At 32.6% G+C, this 21852-nt stretch overlaps 1 protein-coding gene across 1 annotated transcript in view; it reads right to left on the bottom strand.

Moving 5' to 3' along the window:
- The window catches only part of Mnn1 (menin 1), a 50075-nt gene extending 28814 nt beyond the window's left edge, over positions 1 to 21261 (bottom strand). Inside the window, exons 1-3 of the mRNA XM_035356238.2 lie at positions 20839 to 21261; positions 13764 to 13916; positions 8057 to 8241 (exon numbers count right to left, since the gene is read on the bottom strand). Coding sequence (XP_035212129.1) covers positions 8057 to 8241; positions 13764 to 13916; positions 20839 to 21256 — 756 coding nt within the window. The 5' untranslated portion in view covers positions 21257 to 21261. The remainder of the gene's footprint in view (positions 1 to 8056; positions 8242 to 13763; positions 13917 to 20838) is intronic.
- Between the last annotated feature and the right edge of the window lie 591 nt (positions 21262 to 21852).

Genomic DNA, 21852 nt, shown 5'->3' with positions numbered 1-21852 from the left:
CTCAAATTCAATTTAAAACAAAATAAGATCACTGTTTTGTCTAAATTTAAACACCATTTTTTTTTTATGCTACTCTCTTTTCAAAGACATTTCTGCACAGTAGAATTTTATATAAATCATACATGTAACACATTATTTTAAGTGAACAGAACTTAGCGATAACCCAAGGGGCACCCTTTAAAATATACTCTTACCTGAAAGAGATATATTTGTAACCTTTTTAAAATTAGCATGACAATGTTGTTATAACTAAAACTCTGAATTTAGGATACCGGCTTTAAAGTGGCATCTGCTAGCAATACAGAAATTTAAATATATTAACTCATCTTTTGGCTCTAAAAGTTTTATGAAGATCACTAAATCCTAGTATCACCTTGAGGGAGATGCACTTTTTCAGTATAATGCAAATAGCCTTAGAACACAGGTTCACTTCTTGCACCATTTTTTGTATTATACAACACATTATTCATTAAACCAGCCATACAATGCAAGAAACATCTATGGGATCTACAAGGATCATCTACAAGGATGTCAAACTCGCGGCCCACAACAAATATTTTTGCGGCCCGGCCAATATATCGGCAAATAATAATATATAATAATAAAATAATATATCGACAAAGAAAAAAATTAAATGTTTACTGCTAAGCAATTAACGATAATTTATTCAGTGTTGTTAGACTACTCACAGCGAGCTGACACACACACTACTTAAATTACAAATATGTGTGAGTAGCTTGCGTTCAGCTACCTTCGGCTTTTGGGGGACACGTGCACTCAGAACTTGTACGCATCTCCCGATAGCCGAATGTGGCTGAACTCATGGTCTCAGTTTTCCAATCATAGTTTTGTACGATATATTGGTGCACGCATGTGCATGCACTTTGCTTTATTATTAATTATTACTTAATTCATATTGTTACGGATTTCATAGTTATTTATTTAGTTAGTTTTTTTTATTTAGAATTGTAATTAGATTTGCTTCATGTTGCCTTAGCAACGCAGACGATTTTCGAAAAGACAGCTGCGTTGGAAGGTAAAAAATAGAACAGTGCATGCATTTAATACCTAATAAATAAATATCTCGTAATTGCTGTCCACAAAAATCCAGATATTTATAGATGTTTCCAGTATATTCGAGAAATTAATTATAAAGCTTTTAAAAGCCGAGAACAAACAACTCATCTCGGTAGTAGCTGTAGTTCTAGCGAACTGTTTGTTTACTTAATGCTGTGATTGATTTGTAGCGATTTCACTGTGAGAGAGAATTAGTTTCTCTGTTTTGAATTGATTTTTGCTAAACGTTTGACATTTTGTGATATTGTTAGAATATTTTTAAAGAAATATTTCAGCATTTTGATTTATCTCTTGTGGAAAGAATAAATGTTTGTTAACTTTTTAACGTTAACCATGTTTATTCCAGCCCTTTGTATTCAGTATGTCTATATAAAACCAAGTGGTAGTAAAATTAAACGAAAAATCGCTGACGAACACAGAATATTCCAAGTAAAATGGGAATTAGAATATTTTTGCTCTGAAATAAAAGATAAAATAATCTGCTTGATATGTAATAATACTATTAATGTACCAAAGTTATATAATATTAAACGTCATTACGAACAACACAATATAACAATATAACAATTACGAAGGATTAATGAGAGAAGAAAAGTTGAAAGAGCTCAAGTTAGGAGTGAAAAAGCAACAGTCCATGTTTAGTAAAGTATTGCCAGAAAGTGAAGCGGCGGTACATGCAAGCTACGTCTTGTCCTAGTTGATAGCTAAACATTCGAAGCCTTTTACTGACGGTGATTTCATCAAGGAATGCCTAATGAAAGCTGGAGAAATTGTTTGTCCTGGAAATGTGAAGGCTTTTCAATCAATTTCATTGTCTCGAAATACAGTTGCAGAAAGAGTTACTGATTTAGCCGTGAATTTAAGTGATCAGATCAAAGCAAAATCATCTAATTTCGAAAGTTTCTCGATTGCCTGTGACGAGAGCATGGACATTAGTGGCAAAGCTCAATTAGCAGTGTTTCTTCGTTCTTGTCACAAGAATTTTAACATTTTTGAGGAATTACTGGAACTTATACCGATGCCTGGTACTACCACAGGAGAAGATATATTTACTTGTGTTTTTGGACTTCTGCAGAAATACAATCTACCTTTGGCAAAATTAAATTCTGTAGCTACAGATGGCGCTCCATCAATGACCGGGAAAAACAACGGCTTTGTAGCATTACTAAGAAAAAAACTTAGTGAAATTCACGGTTCAAACATTCATCATATGCATTATATTATACATCAAGAAGTTCTATGGACGAAAGTAATAAATATGGAGAATGTTTTGTCATATATAAAAAAAATTATAAATTTTATAAGATCTCGAGGTTTAAATCAGCGTCAATTCACTGCTTTCTTAAGTGAGTTAGATAGTGAATATTCGGGTTTGTCCTACTATACTGAGGTACGTTGGTTATCTTGCTCCAAGATTCTCAAACAATTCTGGGATTTGAAAGAAGAAATATGTCAGTTTTTAAAAACGAAAAATCAAGACGTAAGTTTGTTTTACGATCCAATATGGATACAAGATTTATCTTTCTTGGTTGATATAACCAAACACTTAACCGATTTAAATTTATCGTCACAAGGAAAAGATCATATCATTACGAACATGTTTGACATAATTAAAGCATTCAAATGTCAACTAGTTCTTTGGGAAAAACAACTTAAAAATGAAGATTTGACGCACTTCCCGACATGCAGCATGAACAAATCAAGTTTAGATACTTGTTCGTATCAAAAATACGCAGAAAAAATTGCAAATTTAACAACTGAACTTGAAACGAGGTTTAATGATTTTAGTTCCCTCGAAGACAATTTTTTTTTTTTTTCCCCCTTCGATTTTCTCAATAAGTATTGACTCAGTACCCAGCCATATGCAAATGGAGGTGATCGAGATTCAATGCAACTCAAATTTGAAAGCAAAATTCATTGAAGTGGGCGTGCCTGAATTTTACAAATATTTACCAGCCAGGTTTGAAAATACTCGAAAATTCGCATATGAAATTATTTCCATGTTTGGTAGCACTTATCGGTGCGAGCAGTTATTTTCAGTCATGAAAGGTAATAAGTCTCCTATTAGAAACCGTATTAATGATGCACATCTTGGGTCAGCATTGAAAGTTATCACTGCAAACAAAATTTCTCCCGAAATAGGAAAGATAATAGCAGAGAAGAGATGTCAAGTATCAGGACGTAAACATTAAATTTTTCTTGTTCTTTTCTATATAAATATATATATATATATATGTTTATTATTGTATTATTCAAAATAAATCTACATTTCTATGAATATTGATTTTTTTTTTTGGGGGGGGGGGGCCCGCCTAAAGTTAAACCTTGTTTGTTTGGCCCAAGTGTACCTATGAGTTTGACATCCCTGATCTAAAAGATCTGAAAGTTGCATAACAAGTACAACGATACAACAAAATAAACGATACAGTACATGAGCATATTGCGATCATCTTAAATGAAAACCACTTAGATGCAGCATAAAAGAAGAGAATAAATTGTGGATTTTTCAAATGCGAATCATGTTCGTACATTTTGTTTGCATAAAAAGTCTTCTGATATGCCTCATCAGAAGGTGAAACTCATTAAAATGCAAGGTACTCGTAAGAGTCAGAATTCAAGCATGGAAGAACTGCAGCACACCATGACTATGATCTGTATGATAGGAATAAAAAAAAAAAAAAAATCAATGAATGCAGAAGGAACATGAAAAATGCATCAGATAAGAAAAATGTGCACACACCAATGACCAAGAGGAGAGACATCTAATGCTTAAGGCCTACTGAGTTCAAAGATAAACATTGTGCACCACAGCTCTGGAATCAAGAATACGTGGCATAGCAAACAGATCACCATCTGCAACATAAGTGATTCTTCATAAAGCAGCCATTGCTTTGTCTTCCTTTGAAAGTACAGCACAGACCCTGTATGATAAATATTTTCTCATATTTATTTCTTATCAAATGCGGTAAAAATATATTTATGGGTGCCCCTTGGTGATAATCGGCAATTTTTGGTGGTACATGGACACTGAGTTTGTGCAACTCTTTGACTTGTTATTTTGGCTTTATGTAGTGGTGATTTTTGTGCCAAAAACGTTTGTAAATCCACATTACAAAAAGCCAAAATAACAACTCAAAGAACTGCACAAACTCGGTATCCATGTACACATCAACCTACTTCAAAAAAAAAAAAATCAGAGAATTGCACAAACTTGGCATTGCACACTCCCTTGACTTTGTCCATGTACACATCGATTTATTTTCACTTAAAAAGTCAGAGGAGCAGCCAGTTCTACACTAAAGCCAAACAAAAAATATGTAATCTCAATAAACTATATTTTAATTTATTTTATTTTTCAAATGTCAGTTACATTGGCCATTAGGCCATTAAACTCCTTGCTTGCCAATAGCACTGAAATCTATAAGAAAAATTTGTCAGTGCTTCACACAAAATTCCAAACGTTCAAAATTCCAAATGTTTCGCCATCACTGCTCATCCACTATTACATAAAACACTCAATGGCGAATCAGCTAATCCAATGCGAATTAAATGATTCTGTAGACAGTCATATCCCATCAATAGTCTAAACGATACAACCGCAACTGTTCGCGGGTGGTCAGGAACAAAAGCTGGGTTTGATGAGAGAACACTCCAAGGCTTGCCCTCACAAGCCTGAGTGCCAAAATCTCTAAAACTACATTTTAAATTAAACAATGAAATAGCACAAAAAAGGGAATTCATCTTAGCACTACACAAAGGAAATATCAATGTTCAGTCAAACAAAATTCCTTCTTCTGAACTAAAATCTGTAAACTGGCATCACCATAAAAATAGGAGTCAAAAATATCCTCCATAGTACCTTATCATCTGACTTTCGACCATACGTATTTCCTTTGTACAAACAAGATACTTATAATGGCTACTAAGTAAACCTTCATTTACACACCAATCAATTAATGCTTTTTTCCCTTTCATTCCAAATCATACAGAAATTCAAATTAATCTTACCACATTCAGCCATTTTACCATGTAAGCCATAAAATCACCAACGTACTTCCTAACCAACATCCAACACACTTAAAAATCTTTTCCCATCATTTAAATTCCCCACAATCACGCAACCAATTACGTCATAATAGGGTTTCAAAAACATTCAACTAATAAATGAAACTTAGCAATAACCCAAGGAGCACCCTTTTAAATATACTCTTACTTAAAATGCTTCTTTCTATTATTATTTAATAACAAGAAAATACCTCCCGCCCAATCGGTATAGTGGGTTGGAGTCACTCACTGACTGCTGTGTCGAAGGGCCCGAGTTCGAATCCCGGAGAAGGCATGGATGTTCATGAATGTATAGTGTCCGTGTGGCATGGGGGCACTCTAAATATGAGGCATGCCAAAAGTCCTTTCAAGAGGTTGATGGCAGGGAAAGAGAGGTGGGAGGCCCTCAGACCTGTCCCCCCAAAGTGCTCTCCTTCAAAATTGGAGAAGGAACTGAGCTAAATAGCACTGTCACCTTGTAAGGTGCTCAAGGCTGTTGACAATGACAGGCATAAACTTGCACCCCTTGCCACAAGGAATTCTTTGGGCTTCGGCTGACTATAGGTCGAACAAGTGACCATTAGCAACAACAGAAAATACCTACGAGTCACAAAGATAGCCAAAGAAACATGTTTCACCAGTTTACAAAGTCCTCACTGAGCTGGCGACTTTTGATGGGGGGGGAGGAGAATAAGCAAAAAGTACCCAATCCTACTTTTTTATGCAGCACCATATCCTTGTGCAGCAGCACAACAAGGTCTAATTGTTAAAGAATCGCATTACTCACTGAGAAACCAGCCCAGTACCTGGGGTCACAATAGAGATTTTTTTAAGCAACTGAATGCTTGTATGCATCTTAAGTGGCTAGATATTCAATTCCTGGTATAAAGTAAAATATGAATTGCAGGTCTGTATCCAATACCTCAGCTACCATTATATCACTGATATATTAAACTTGTAGTTTTCCTACATCTTCAAAACTTCTGAGGAGCTACTTATAAACAGGACAAGGAATGCCCAAATGCTGTACATAATGCCCAACATTTCCTTTAACAAACAGCATATTATATTTCTAGCTTGCCTACATATTCACCAAATTTTTCACTGATTAAATATTTTTTATTCATGTTGCACAAAAACTGGCATAACTGCAGACAGGCAGAAACAACAGAACAAAGAGAAATTACAATATATGAATTCTGTCAAAATCAAAGGTTCATTGACAGTTATATCCTTAATTTCCATCCGTAATCTATTCCATTCTACGTCCAACTATATAGTAACAGTTATTGCTGACCATGATTACAATGCACAGTATTGATCTCTGCATGTTCTATGCATGTAACCTAAACGCAATTTTATTTTTTAACTTGAAGCATATAATATTTGTAAAAGAAAGGCAGTTCTGTTATTTTTGTTCTCCACACAGTAGCATTTTTAATGCATTTAAAATTTAAATGGTCAAAAATTCTTAATTTAAAATGGCAGAATTTAAAATATTATACAGTCAAAAGACGTTAATCCGGACTCGTCGGGACTTCGGCAATTCCGGATTATCGATTTTTCCGGATTATAGATCATCAGTTTAAATCTCGTAAGATGGCATGCAGAAATTCTAAAATTAAAAATATGAAACCGTAATTTATGAAATAAAGAACAATTATAATCTATAGGGTATCAAAATTTACAAAAAAAAAAAAAAAAAGCTTAATATTTATTTGTTTACTTTATTAAACATTTCTTTCAATGTAAGTTGTTTAAGTTGTTTCGTTTTATGTGATAATACTTTCTCTTTAATTCTATAAACAGACATAATTTCTTGTTCAGTTACAAAGTTCCGCTATTCAAGTCCCGTTAATTGCTGTGCAGAGAATACCGACTAACTTGTCAATCGAAATTTTTTCATTTTCACTAACCTCTCGATCACATTCTTCATGTCTTTATCCATTTTTTGCAGCAATTCCACTTTTTGTTTGATGGACATCGAAACATACTTTCGTTTTGTACCATCCTTTGGAGCTCCAGAATCGGAAATTCTATTTGACATAATCGAAAGTTCAAGTTTACTTTTATAAAATTGCTCTTACAGTCTGCAAAAAATAATAAGCCGCATCCAATTCGAAGATTAAGAAACAACGCAATCATCAACATTAACTGAAATAGATAATTAGATAATTTTAGCTTATACCGTCCGTTATACGTTAAACACGCACGCGAAAACGTATTCTGCGCTTGCGCACATGCATATGCGCAGTCGTAAAAGGTCTTACGGGCACGCGTAAATGCCTATGTGCATGTGTCAACGCGGCGCATGCGCAGAAAGTTTTTAGCTTTCAGGTCTGGATTATAGATCATTCCGGATTATGGGTGTCCGAATTAACGACTTTTGACTGTACTACTGAAGTCAAAATTACATCATTAATAAATTAGTATTAGTCAAGTAAACCAAACAGTGGGCAAATATAATGGTCAATACTAAATGAAAATTTCTGATGTATTTAGAATTTAACACAAAAAAAATAATAAAGTATTTAATGGAAAATACCACTAAAAATACATAACGGAAAGGTCTGCTCGTGTTTGTTAAAATATTATAACACAAAAGTAATTCCCAGAAGCAATTTGAAAATTACAGAAACGAACATACTTTTTAGAGCAATTTTAATTATACAACATGATTTAAAATTCTTCAATAATTTTAACTAGCAATCACATTTAATTTTTCAGTTTACAAAGTTGTGTTAAATTATCAGCATACATATAAAAAAAAATTGTTCAGTCAAATACATTACTTTTCTATACATAGATCATGCATTAATAGTCTTCAATAGCTTCAATTTATAAAATTCCAGTAATAAATTCATAATAAACAATTTAAATAAATTAACCACTCTACTTAAAGAGATAAATTGCATAAAGGAAATAACTCACATACCTGCTGTAATCGAGCCAATTCTATACTGTCAGACATAGCATTAATAGAAGGGTTAATACCAGAAACAAGGGCTGCTACTTCCATACGTCTTGTACACCTAACTGGATAGCCATTCAGGTACAGCCAAGATTTTTCAGTAACACCACATGTTACTGGTTGGCCCCTTTTGTCTTCATTCCCCTTCCCTATAAAACATTATTAAGTCATACTATCTTCATTCTGTTAAAAATACACAAAAGATGTTGAAGTGACTTTTTACATTCATCGGAACTTTTGCAACAAGATTTCTATTATAGCTTCATGTAGGCTTATATATCTTCTAGCATTTTGCTTTGTATTGCTATTTTTAAAGTTCCAAATTCTATTTTACTTTGAACACTGGCATATTGTTTTCTCTGCTGCATTCTCGATTTTGGAAGCCATTTCCTTCTTTCGGTTCAAATGTATGATCTAGAATTTTTTAGACAGCAAAAAGGCAATTATTTGCTTTGTTATCTTCACACAAGTTAAATAACAACTATAAACAATCATCATCCAACTTCAAAAGAAATGTTTCAGCTAATCTCTTCAATACACATTGCTTAGGGAAGTAAAGTTGGCAGTTACACCTGAACTTACATTACTGTAGTTATAATTAGCATAACACAATAAATGAAAATCTCACATACACTATTGGATAACCCGTATTATTATAACACATACTAAAAATCAGGCATATCAGAAACATAAAACATGGACTGCCTAAACTATCTTCTTCCATTATAATTGCTTATGTTTTCATTTGAATAATAAATATTATAATTAATTAAATTACTTTAAAGAAATAGAGACAATGAATAATTCATTTCTTATACTTCTATCCTAAACTTGCTGTTTTAATTACAATCACAATAAATATACAATCTCAGAGAATTGCTATCAGTAAAAAAGTACATTGGCACCATCTCCTTGTCACCTTGTGGAGCAATGCACATGTTCCAGTGTTCCTACCACAAATGCAGCCTCAAAATCTTTTTGTGTGAGTGAGTCCATAACTTTTTGAAATTCACACTGGATCTTAGCAATGATGTAAAAGTACAACCTTTCAGTTACAGCTTTACGTTTCGAAAAGGGAAGATGCATAGTGAGTAGAGCAGGTGCAGATGTGATAACATGTCATGGTTGGTGACAAATTCATTAACAAAGATCATGAACAAAAAGCACTTAGTGACAAGGTGCACTGTCATTATGGAGAATCCGAAGCACATGGAATATATTATTCGCAATTATATGTAATGACATATTATTGATACGTACAACAGTGTCAGCAATATCAACCATTCACGGATATTTGACCTGAAAAAAATTCTCAAATTCGTTCCACGTTTTCAGAGGTGAAGCTTGCAGAAGGCCTTTCAGATCGCCATCTTCAAGGGATGACTTTATGCTTCTGAAGCACCTCTGAAACTCAAAATAGTGAGTAAAATTTATTTTCGAAGCCTGTCGAATGCCTATGTGGTAGATTTGCCTGCTTCAATTCAGAATCATGTCTTAGCTCACTGTTTCAGTTTTCCATCTGCAATGTAATCACAGACTACCACACAACCGAGTACACAAAATTACCACTATAATAATTTACAATATAAACACAGTGATGTTTCTTGGCACACCGCCTTATAAAGACTGAAGATCAGTATAGCTGCTAGTGAAACCTCTGCTATCATTTATGTTATAAAATTAATCTTGGAACTTTTTAATACATCCACATAAAAAAAATTTATGAAGAATTACATGTAACATTAATGAAATTTACTAAGAAATAAATTCACTTTTGTGAAGTATGATATGTAGGAAACAAGAATACTGTAGCAGGCCTGCGTCAAGCCTGATCGACGCTGTTGTGCATATGTTTAGCGAGCGCCGTTATGAAGTGACGATATTAAAGGGAAAATGCTTATGGTTAACACTTAAAATGAAGTATTATTAACACAATAATATGAGAAACCAAACAAATGTACTTTTGTCGAATCTTGCCTAACAAGGAAAGAGTTAAAGGGGATTGGTTGCTAAATTCTGCTGAAGCAAATTCTGTTTATTGTTTTTGTTGCAAAATTTTTAACAATTTCAGCAGCATAAAATTGAGTAGTTCTGAATTTTATGACTGTAACCACTTAAATGAGCACTTAAAAGTTCATGAAAAAAGTAAAATATGTTTCCGGAATCTACACCTTTGGTCCGATTTCTTAGAACGATTTCGAAAGAATAAAACTGTTGATTTGTAATTTCAAAATTTATTTTAAAAAGAGTTTCTTTTACTGAAAGCAAAATTTATTCTTTCAATAACATTGCCACGATGTTATTGAAAGAATTATCTATGCCATTCAGTTTTTACACAAACAAAACTCAGCTTTACGTGATTCCAGTAACAAATTATTCGAGAGAAATAATAATTTTTTTAAAGTGTATAGAAATGATTGCCAAATTTGACCCTATCATGTATGTAATACTAATAAAATTCAAACTAAAAAAAAATATGCTTCATTAGCTTGGGAGATAAAATGCAAAATTAAACAACTGGCTTATTCATTGATTAGAAACAATTATGAAATAATATAAAATAAATTATTTTAAATAATGTCAAACAGGCAAAATATTTTTCTACATTGCTTGATTATACTCCTGATGTCAACCATTAAGAGCAGATACCAGATTGTGCGAGGTATCTTAATTTAGGAAATACAGACATGAATATTGAAGAAAGGTTTTTAGTATTTTGTGTTACAACAGATATGACCAGTGAAGGACTAACAACATTCTTATTAAAGACTTTTGAGGAAAATGGTTTAGATCAGGGGTTCTCAACCGGTGGTATGCAAAAGAAACAGGTGGTAAGCATAGAAGCAAAGTATTTTTAAGTGTTAAATTCAAAAATTAAAACCCTAACATCCTAATTGAGTTTTTTCTCCAACACTCATAAATTTATGCAATCTGAGCTTTGTTCAAGAGTGGTTGTGGCAGTAGTACTTTGTAGTGGTGGTACTAAAGGTTTTCAATTTTTGTTTAGATGGTACACGTTTCTCAAAAGGTTGAGAACCGCTGGTTTAGATATTAATAATTTAAGCGGCGAAGGGAACGACAATGGTTCAAAAATAAGAGATAAACAGTTTTCGAGTAATTATGCTCAAATTGTTGCTTTTACGAATTAAAAAGTTAACCTATGTTTAACATAATATGTAACTGCACTTACCTTTTTTTATGTAGAATAACAATAATAACAGGCAATCACTAAAAAAAAACCACAAAAAAGATAAATGCTGCACAAATTACTACGACTGAAACAGTAAACACAAAATAAGGATTATGCAATTTGTCGAATGTGTCTATGGCACCGGCGTCTACCCTTACATACACATCAGCATCACATATTTTCACATTCAAAAGAACACCAGAGGTGAACTCCTGTCCTGGTTATAAACTTTCAGTCAAATAAGAGAGTGTGCTAAGATGAAGGGGCACTCAAAACTGGCAAGCTTGATGATGCCTTAACATAGTTAAATGCCCCAACCCCTAGAGGCGATCCAAAAAGCCGCTAACCTATTGGTCGAATTGACGAGCTAAGAATAAGCTGAGTTGACAGGAATTCTCAGCAACTCACATTCCACGCCCCCGTCCTAGAGGGATGGTAAAAACATCTGCCATCAACAGGGGCCCTAACCCGGAGAGCAGAACGAAGTCACTTAAACACTGCCAGACAGACCGGGCCACCAATCCGGCTGCTAACACTCGTCGTGGTATATAGATGTCAGCTTTAGGTGCCCCCAGGGAGAAACCAAGGAAGGATATGAATATGCAGTTTTGAGGCTCTAGACACCCACTGGAAACCTCAAGCAGTTTAAATGCTCGCTGAATTCGCCAACTCCCCCGACGGGGGTATTTTGCCCTGGACAACCATGATTATCTGATTATATAGCTCCACCACAACCAACGGAACGGACAAGACAGTACCATATGGTTCCTGTCAAGCCTGAACCAGCCATCACAAGCAAAGACTCCAGTCCTGTGAAGACTGATTTTAAACACCCCTGGCTGAGACTGCCTAGGTACAGATCCTAATCGGTAGCTTCCCAGGTTTTACCCGAGTTGACCTCTGGGGTACGTTCAAATACGACAAGAATTTTCCTGTTCAGGAAAGCAGTGAGAGGGACTTGTTTTAATGACTGAACAGTGCTTTTCTGACTTGACATTGTCGTGCGACCTTGCACATATTATCAGCGTGGGCCTGTACTGTAAAATAAAAAGCATACAGCAAAAAGGGGTTTGCCAAAAGTAAACTATCCTACATAAAATATTTTAAGTAATCAAGCAAGTACCTGGCCGAGAAGTCCTCAAACCACTATGTTTTGCATGAAGCATACTGGTCAGCCAACAATGGTATGAATAAAAAGAAAAACCCAAGACACGCAAATTTTGGTGCAGGTCAAACAATCTCAAATAGCAGCAGAATTCAAGCATAGCACTTTTTATAAAATTCTGAATGAAGACCTGAATATGTATCATGTTAAGCAACACACTTTCTGTGTGTCCTGACAAAAGATTAACACGGAGAACATATAATTATTTGGAGTGACATTATTAATGGCACCAACATGAGACAGAACATTTATTAATTATGTCATATCAAAAGATAAAACATATTGCAAGAAAATACACATAAACTCTATTTTTCTTCAAAATTGAAAAATCTCAAATTCACATTTGATTATGATATATCTTGGCAAACAACCTTTTAAAAAATGCAACAAAAAAAACTGTTATAAACACATCGGGATTCAAGCAGGTAATGAATTTGATATTAGTTGGTAAGTCTTTCACCACAGTCAGACCTACCATACCTCTGAAATGAAGAATTAATTAGAATTGAACTCCACTACAAAGAGTTAGACTACAAGACTGAGACACACTGAAAGAGGGTTACATTCTTGATAAAGAAACTACAGAAAAGAAAAATTGCAAGAAAAAATATAATCTTAGAAATGGATTTAAGTCTATATACAAAATAACAGCTCAGAACCAAAAGAAGCTGGATTGGTACACAAAATGGTTAATCATACATACAACTTTGTTGATCTAGGAACTGGCATACATGATCAACATGTAGAAAGAATATGAAGATCTATCAAACAGAATAATAAAATACACAGGGAGAGAAACATCCCCATCACCACATACAATCATATTTAGTAAGATTTACATAGCACCAAGATTGAAGGTGCTTTAAATCTATTCTTAAAGTGATTGCCATAAAAATTTGCCCCAGAACAAAAAGTATAGTTTTTGTTAAAAATATACTTTTGTTCTGGGGCTACTATATATACTGTTTGCTATAAGTATATTATTAATGGTTTTCTGAGATTAATAAAAACTAAACTATGTAATAACATGTATGTATGAAATCATAATTTTTTGTAATTATAAGGCATCACTATTTTTTTCCCTTTAAAAATCATCAAACTGTGTCAAGGCAGTTATGCAAGTTTCAAATATTTATTTCATCAAAACTCTAAAAATAAAAACTTAATTAAGAGTTGCTCTTCAAGAAATTATAAAACAAAAATTCATGGAAGACATTTATTTTGGGAAAGGTCCAACAAGATTGGTTTTATAGGAATAAGCCATATGAAATCATCTGATGCCTAGTTATACAAATTTAAGAAAAAATTAAAATTACCATGCCACGTAACTTCAGCAGTTTCTTCCGAGTCTTTGCCATATGTGACCCAAGCATGATCTTCAGACAATGCCAAATGAACATCTTTATATCCCAAAACTTGAAATGCAGCAACAACAGCAAATGCAACACCAAAACAGTCCAGTTTGTTTCCTAAAATTTGAGAAAAGAAACATCAGATATTCGAGAGACGGGGAGTACATAGCATTGCATATCAAAAATCTTCACATGAAAAATCTTTTTCACCACTAACCTTTTTTAAAGTCTTTAAATCATGTTTTGATTAGATTTACAGTTGAAATTCTATTTAAACATCATAATGACCTAAACAAAATACTTTGCCCAAACATAATTAATCACGTAAGATGGAGATATCTGTTAAAAAGTTAGGACTGAAAAAAGAAATAAAAATAAAAACAATGTTATTAAAATTACTTCATTGGAAAAAAATGTATATATTTTTAACACTTAATCTGAAGTTAATTAATTTTACCTATTAGATACTAAATTAAAAAAAAAAAAGAAAGAAAAGGAGAATGTAAAAATTTATTTAAGCTTTTCAAATGAATTTTTCACATTCTATTAGTGTCGTAAGATCAACCATGTCTAAAATAGACAAAAGCCAAATGCACAAAAGCCTATAAGGATAGATGTCTTTGTGTAAGATTTTTTATTCTCTGGCCATCAGTCGGACAATCTAACGTGCACCAATTCCATCTTCGCATCACAGTGACTTGATTTTATCCAAAAACTATTTCGCAGAAGTATAGTCTGTAGCCTCTATAAATATCAATTCTTCTTTTGTTAAACTTAGAAACTTGTTTTTAAGAGAGCCATTTCTTTTGATGAGGCATACTGTAGTTTCTCATGCAAAGAAACAGCATAAAAACATACAATTTTAGACTAAAAACAGCATATAGTTCTCCCTTTCTGCTGCCCAGCTGTATGCTTTGGATGGATAACTTCAACTAATTTTTGTATTGAAGATTACTCTATTATGTATCATATTCTTCTATAATACAGTACAGTCTTTAATCCGGACCTCAAAGCTACAAACTTTCTGTGCATACGTAGTGTTTACGCATGCACATAATACCTTTACGCATGCGCATATGCGTTTATGCATGCACATAATATGTTTATGCATGTGCGTTTAATGTATAACGGACGGTATAAGATAGGCTAAAATTATCTAATTATCTATTTCAATTAATGTTGCAGATTGTGTCGTTCCTTAATCTTCTAACTGGATCTGGCTTATTATTTTTTTCAGACTGTTAGAGCAATTTTATAAAAAGTAAGCTTGAACTTTCGATTATGTCAAAAAGAGTTTCCGATTCTGGAGCTGCCAAACGATCTACTAAGCGAAAGCATGTTTTGATGTTCATCAAACAAAAAGTGGAATTGCTGCAAAAAATGGATAAAGGCATGAAGAAAGTGACAGAGAGGTTAGTGAAAACGAAAAAATTTCTATTGACAAGTTAGTCGGTTATTCTCCGCACAGCAATTACAAGACTTGAACAGCGGAACTTTGTAATTGAACAAGAAATTATGTCTGTTTATAGAATTAAAGAGAAAGTATTAGCACATAAAATAAAGCAAATTAAATAACTTACATTGAAAGAAATGTTTAATAAAGTAAACAAATAAATATTAAGCTTTTTTTTTTTTTTTTTTTTTTTTTTTTTTTTTTGTAAATTTTGATACCCTTTAGATCGTAATTGCTCTTTATTTCATAAATTACGGTTTTATATTTTTAATTTTATAATTTCTGCATGCCATCTTACCTGATTTAAATTGATGATCTATAATCCGGAAAAACCCCTAATACGGAATCGCCGAAGTCCCGATGAGTCCAGATTAAAGACTTTGTACTGTAATTGCAGTCAGTAGAGCTTTCAAAGAAATGTCTTATTTCCCTATTCTTTTCTACATTTCACTCCATACATGTTCGATAGGATTAAAGTAAGGGATAGGATTAAAGTAACACAGAATTTTAATGAAAGGTGTACTTTTAAATCCACTATGCATTTTGCAGCGCTAACTTTTGGGTTTGTTTGATTTTTTTTGTATAACAAATCTCTGATTTCTTCTTGTTAGCATAAAATGTGGCACAGACTTAAGTGCATTTTCCGCAGGTCTACTTTTACCATCTTTTAAAGAATGAAAAACTAAACTAAACAAAATTTATCATTGATTTCTGGTGTCTAGCCACATTCACTTCATATATGGAACTATTAATATATTCTGCAAAACAAGTAATAATTTCAAAATACAAACAATAATTTACATAATGCAATTTTATTTAAAACAAAAAATGACAAGAAACTTCATTTGCCAAAACATCTCAACAAACATTTTGAGTGCCCAAATTATTATACGAGTTACTGATTAACACTTTTTGCTTAAATAATTTTATCACATGGAATATTTTCATGATATTTATTTTGTAACATACAAGGCTTAAAATGAAACAGTATATTAGAAAAAAAAATTAATTTGTGCAGAAAAAGCAGTATATTAGAAAAAAAAATTAATTTGTGCATAAATTTAGTATAAGATCTACGCAAATAACTTTCAAAAATACAAGTGTACGAAAACATATTAATGTAAATAATATTCAGTGTGTTAAAAAATTGATGATGACATGATCAGCATATATTTACCAAACCTAATCCAGAATTACCTGGTTAAACATGACATGTACATGAACCCTCTCAGCATTTTGGACATAAAATTGCATATGGAAGGTAAGCTTTTGTATTCATTACACATGAAAATTTCTGCCACGTATTAATGTGTACGATTTCAGTTTGGATGTATACTAAAAGAAAAGGAATCAAGGTACAAAATGAGAGAGCTGTTTTTTTTCATTATAATCAAGAAAATTGCATTTATTCATAACATTTTGAGGAACTTTGAAATTTCTGGGCTAAACCCATAATGCTCGGAGGATTAAATTAGCCAAAAAAACAAAAACAAAAAAAAAAAAAAAATACTACCTATTTGGCATACGTAAATAAAATTTGCTGGTTGAAAATATTAAATACATTTTTTAAAAAAAATCTGAAGCTTTCAGATTTTACATTACTTACAAAAGGACTTTTTTTTAACGTTTTGTGTGTTACTTCTATTTATTAATTAATATTCTTCGCACATAAACCATAAAATTCAATTCAACAACGATATCGCAAAATAATTTTAAAATAAGCATATGTTTAGAATTTTTTATACACAGTCTCGCGTGCTGAAGATAATTCCCCCCCCCTCGTACAGTGTTGCCATTGCTCGCTTTCAAACCATTAAGCTTGTTAAACAAAAATTTGTTAAATCATTACAAAATATGAAATCGATAATAAAACAAATTCCAAATTACGGCTTCCAGATGCCCATATTCGGTGCAGGTGCTTCATTACTTAATTTCTTAAAATATAACACAGGTTTCTTTAAATATAACATATATTTGGTCGCAACAATTTGAAAATTGAAACGGACGTTTAAAGTTTTTGACTCAAAATGCCAAAACGAAATTAATTGCCCTTCGAGGCCAACGCCCTTTGGGCTAATAATGTTAGCAGGAAACAAAATTACATAAGTATGTTAAAATCAGCATAAAAGATAATGTTAGTTATTGAAAATGATTTCTGATTAAATCTATTATTATAAAAGAGTTAAAAATTCTTGTATGCTTATATAAAGTATTACTTCATTTCCTTTTAACTAGACCCATCTAAACCCAAAAAGCGCTTTCTTTTTTCCCAAGAAACCGCCATTAAGAAAACTGGTAAAGGCATACTACCCTATTGGGAAATCATCTTTAATCAGATTTAAAATTTCCCAGAATGGGTCATGGTTGTTTTGTTTAATTTTATACTGAAACAATTATTCAAGCAAGTTATCTGCCAGATTTTCTCTGTTTCTCTCTTTTTGGTAATTTTACTTTCAAGAAACATAGCATAGAATCACACAAAATAATTATAAATATTATTTTGAGGATTAAATTATGCATGCAAACAATGCTAAGATGAACTATCAATGTGATAGTACAATATGCAGATTGCAGGCAGGAATGAAGGAAAGCAAGAGGAAGTGTTGCTACTTTGAACAAATACATTTGTGGGACTACTAGCTTTGAATTATTATTGCCATTATCTGCAATGTTTACATTTACGAATCTCAGGCAGTGCTTCTAAAATTCATGCTGCAATTTTTTTTTTTTTTTTTTTTTTTTTTTTTTTTTTTTTTTTTTTGGCAATGCTTTTCACCCTGTGTACATCTAATTTTTGTTCAGAAAACTGCAAAACAGATGTGTGGTACATGCATAGCTGTCTCATAAATACTTTTTGGTGACACTATGGATTGCCATATAACACTTTTTTTTTTTTTTTTGTTTGTTTGTTTTTGGTAAAGGTGAAGATAATCAGAAAGTAACCATTTATCCTTTCATTTAGGAGTTAAAGAGCATCTCCCAGATATATTACGCAGACTGAAAAATTTATTTTGCTACTTTTGTGCTGAATTCCAATACCCATCGTTTTAATGGCTTGTCAGTTGACAGCTCTTCGTCAATTGCGGCTTTTTTGATAAGTTTTTTGGGTTAGAGTACAGAGAAGGGTATTATCAAGAAGTTTCATTTATTGCAAGTTGTTGTTTTATTTACCATCAAGTTGTTTCATTTGTGGTAGCCTGAGTAGTTGAATGTTATGGAAACTCTAATATAACTTAATCAGTTGCATGATTGCAGTAAATTTGTAAGGGCTTTTGGTGTGTGTATTGGTTAGAAAGTTATAATGCTTGTTTTGTAATTTAGACGGTAAAATGGCCGAATGCAGTAAGAATAATTTTAAGTCTCTGCATGATATGGAAAGAAAGAGAAAAAGAACATTACTTGACTGATATGTAAATGAAGGTTTACTTAGTAGCCATTATTAGGTGTCTTGTTTGTGGGAAGGAAATGTGCATGGTCAAACGTTGGAAATGCGTACGGTAAAACGTTGTTATGGATGATATTTTTTACTCTTATTTTGTGAATTTATGTGGTTACACCAGTATACAGATTCTAGTTCAGGTAATTTTAGGAAGTTTTTGGATGCTGTTACGAAATTTTGTTTGACTGAAGACGTGTTAATTCGTAAATAAGGTTACATGGGTATTTCCTTTGTGTAGTGCAAAGATGAATTTCCTTTTTTATGTTATTTCACCGTTTGATTTAAAATATCGTTTATTGACGTTATGTATTTTTTTTTTTTTTTTTTTTTTTTTTTTTTTGGCTGCTCCTTCGACTTTTTAAGCAAGTATAGTTCGATATGTACATGGACAAAGTCAAGGGAGTGTGCAAAGCCTAGTTCATGCAATTCTCTGATGTTTTTTAAAATGAAAACAGGTTGATGTGTACATGGATAAAGTCAAGGGAGTGTGCAATGCCATTTCTGTGCAATTTTGGGATTTTTTTAAGGGAAAATAGATCAATGTGTACCGCCAAAAATCACCAAGAGGTACCCGTAAATATACTTTAACCATTCTTTGATTTACTGGAAATTTTTTCTGACAATAATGATTAGGAGATTTGAAATTTTACGAATGTTATTAATAACCAACAAAGTTCAAAAAGTCAAAATTTACTGCTTTACTCTTATTTATAGATGAACCATTAATCTTTATTCTAAAAAGGAGAGGAATTTTCATCATAAAATAGAAAGTTTTTATTTTAAAACGATTACTGTATGTAATGTACTGCCTCATGGAACAACCATTCAAAAATGTGACATACATTTGCAAATTTTTTATTTTTATAAAATTTCACAGTATTTATTCTTATTAATTACAATATATAATTCTTTGATTTTTCAATCAATAATTTCATAATATGCAAATTAAGATTCCTCCCCCTCATTGATTTGTTCACATGCATAGCTTGCATTTCTATAAAATAAAAGACAGATGTTAAGTCACTATTAAGGACTGGCTGCTTTTATGAGTGTGTGTGTGTGTCTGTGAGTATGGCAAAGCCTCGAGGGCTATCTGCCTAAGAGGAGGGATGCCTTCGTGGAAGACTTTCTAAGGGAAACTGGCTCGTATACACGTTACACATGGGGAAAATCACGAAAACGCCGATGCAGCCAGCCCGTTCGCGGGATTCAAACCTCGAACCGAACTACCAGTGTTCAGCGACTTTACCGCTCGGCCGCTGGTGGGCCAGCTGCTTTTATGAAGGGATACTTATATTAAATAATTATATATTTAGGACTAGCTGCTTTTATGAAGAGATATTTATGTTAAAAGTCCAAAATTTTACATACCACTTTTTTAGTTTAACTATTCTATTTTGAAGTGTTAAAATTATGATTTTTCCTTAAATAATTTTATATTTATTTATATTTTTCAATATCACTAAGCTTCTTTCAATATTTATATACTGAAATAACATTATTTTATATTAACATTATTATATATTAATAATGAAACTGAGTATTTCATAACCACAGTTTTAAAAACTAATGCCTAACTTTCCTCACAATACAAAATCTTTCACGAAAATTAACTACATGTCAATTCACAAGAGAACAATTGCACATCAATATTTCTTCTGATAATAAATCCAGTAAAATTTTTAAAATATGGCAGCAACTTCTCAAAACTTACAACCTAAATCACATTTAACAGTAACTAATTTTACATAACAAAATAAACAAAACAGTTTTGGCGCTTAACCATACCGCCAAATTACGCCAACACATAACCAAATTTAATAACTGCACGATTTAACCTGAGAGAGAGAGTTTAAGCTTGCATATACTAGGAGATAAACAGTAAATGTGTATGAAAGGGATTCCTTTCTACAATTAAAGGTTACAGAAATTGACCTGTATTTCTGAAAACCGCAAATTTGGCGACTATCTTATCAAATCCAACCTTACCGGTACCCCAACGAATACACGTGTTTCATGTAAAACCGGAAATTAATAATTCAGAGGCACATTGAAATCATTATATTTTCTCATACCCATAGAAAATACCTTGAGGAATCTGACGCACGTGATATTCATTTGGTTTATTTTTCAGTAATTTTACTTACCGGTTAAATAACTGAAAAGAGATTGCAGATGTGCGCGATCTTTATAATAACTTCTCGTTAAAGATCCCCAAATAATATCAGACACTTTCTTTACTAATTCACGGGTAGCGCAACGGCTGCTGCGATACTGAGTCAAATCCACTGAACCTTTAATCTGACATTTGAACTTGGCGTATAATGCATCCACCGTGGAAATATCAACCACTGGAAACATAGGTTCAAGGACATTTTCTACGTCACTATTTAAAGGTAAAACCCTGTTGCATGTCAGCAAATTCTCAATGTATCCAACAACAATAGAGAGTAATGCTAAATTAGGTTCATCATTATTCTCAATCTGAGCTTTAAATAAATGAATAACATCTTTCACGTTTTGCAACGGAAAGTGCCGTTTCACGCCTTCAGTTAAAGCCGCCATCTTGATACAATATTTATCTTCAGTTTATACGCAGTTATAAACATAAGTTAGAAATGTAGCCACCTGCTGATATACTATTAGTATAATATGTATCCGACTGAAGTTACTTTGTGTCAAAAAGAATACGACACTTTACACTAATATTTTATTTATAATTCTCACAAATCTGACAAAATTAACATTCAGATGAAATATTTAAGTTGCATTCTGGATAATAAAGCCGGTGTATAATGTAAAATTTGGGATAGGGGGAGAAAAAAGCCCAGCTTGTCATAGGATTTAAGGAAAACTATACTGATTTCAAAATAGTTGATATAGGTCTCCCTTCTTCAAGATTAAAATAATTTTGCATTCTGAAGAACAACGAATGTTATTCCTCATTTTTCGGTGATGCATTCAGAATGATGAGATCGTGACAGTAGGGCAGAATTAAGACCTATAGAGGCACTTGAAGGGGTTTTTTTTTTTTTTTTCCTTCTCTTTCTTGGTTTCGGCTCAACTGTACTATACATTCTATGGCAAAGCTATAGAATGCATACAATTCGGGGAGATTTTTTTTGGTGCTCTCTTTCCTCTTGTGGTGCCTTCTTTCCTTG

This window comes from Stegodyphus dumicola, chromosome 9, assembly GCF_044657685.1.
Source record: "Stegodyphus dumicola isolate Sdum_Otavi_A_Nest chromosome 9, ASM4465768v1".
In the NCBI taxonomy this organism is placed as follows: domain Eukaryota; kingdom Metazoa; phylum Arthropoda; class Arachnida; order Araneae; family Eresidae; genus Stegodyphus; species Stegodyphus dumicola.
Note: the sequence above shows the minus strand (reverse complement) of the source record. Positions and strands in the feature narration are given on the sequence as shown.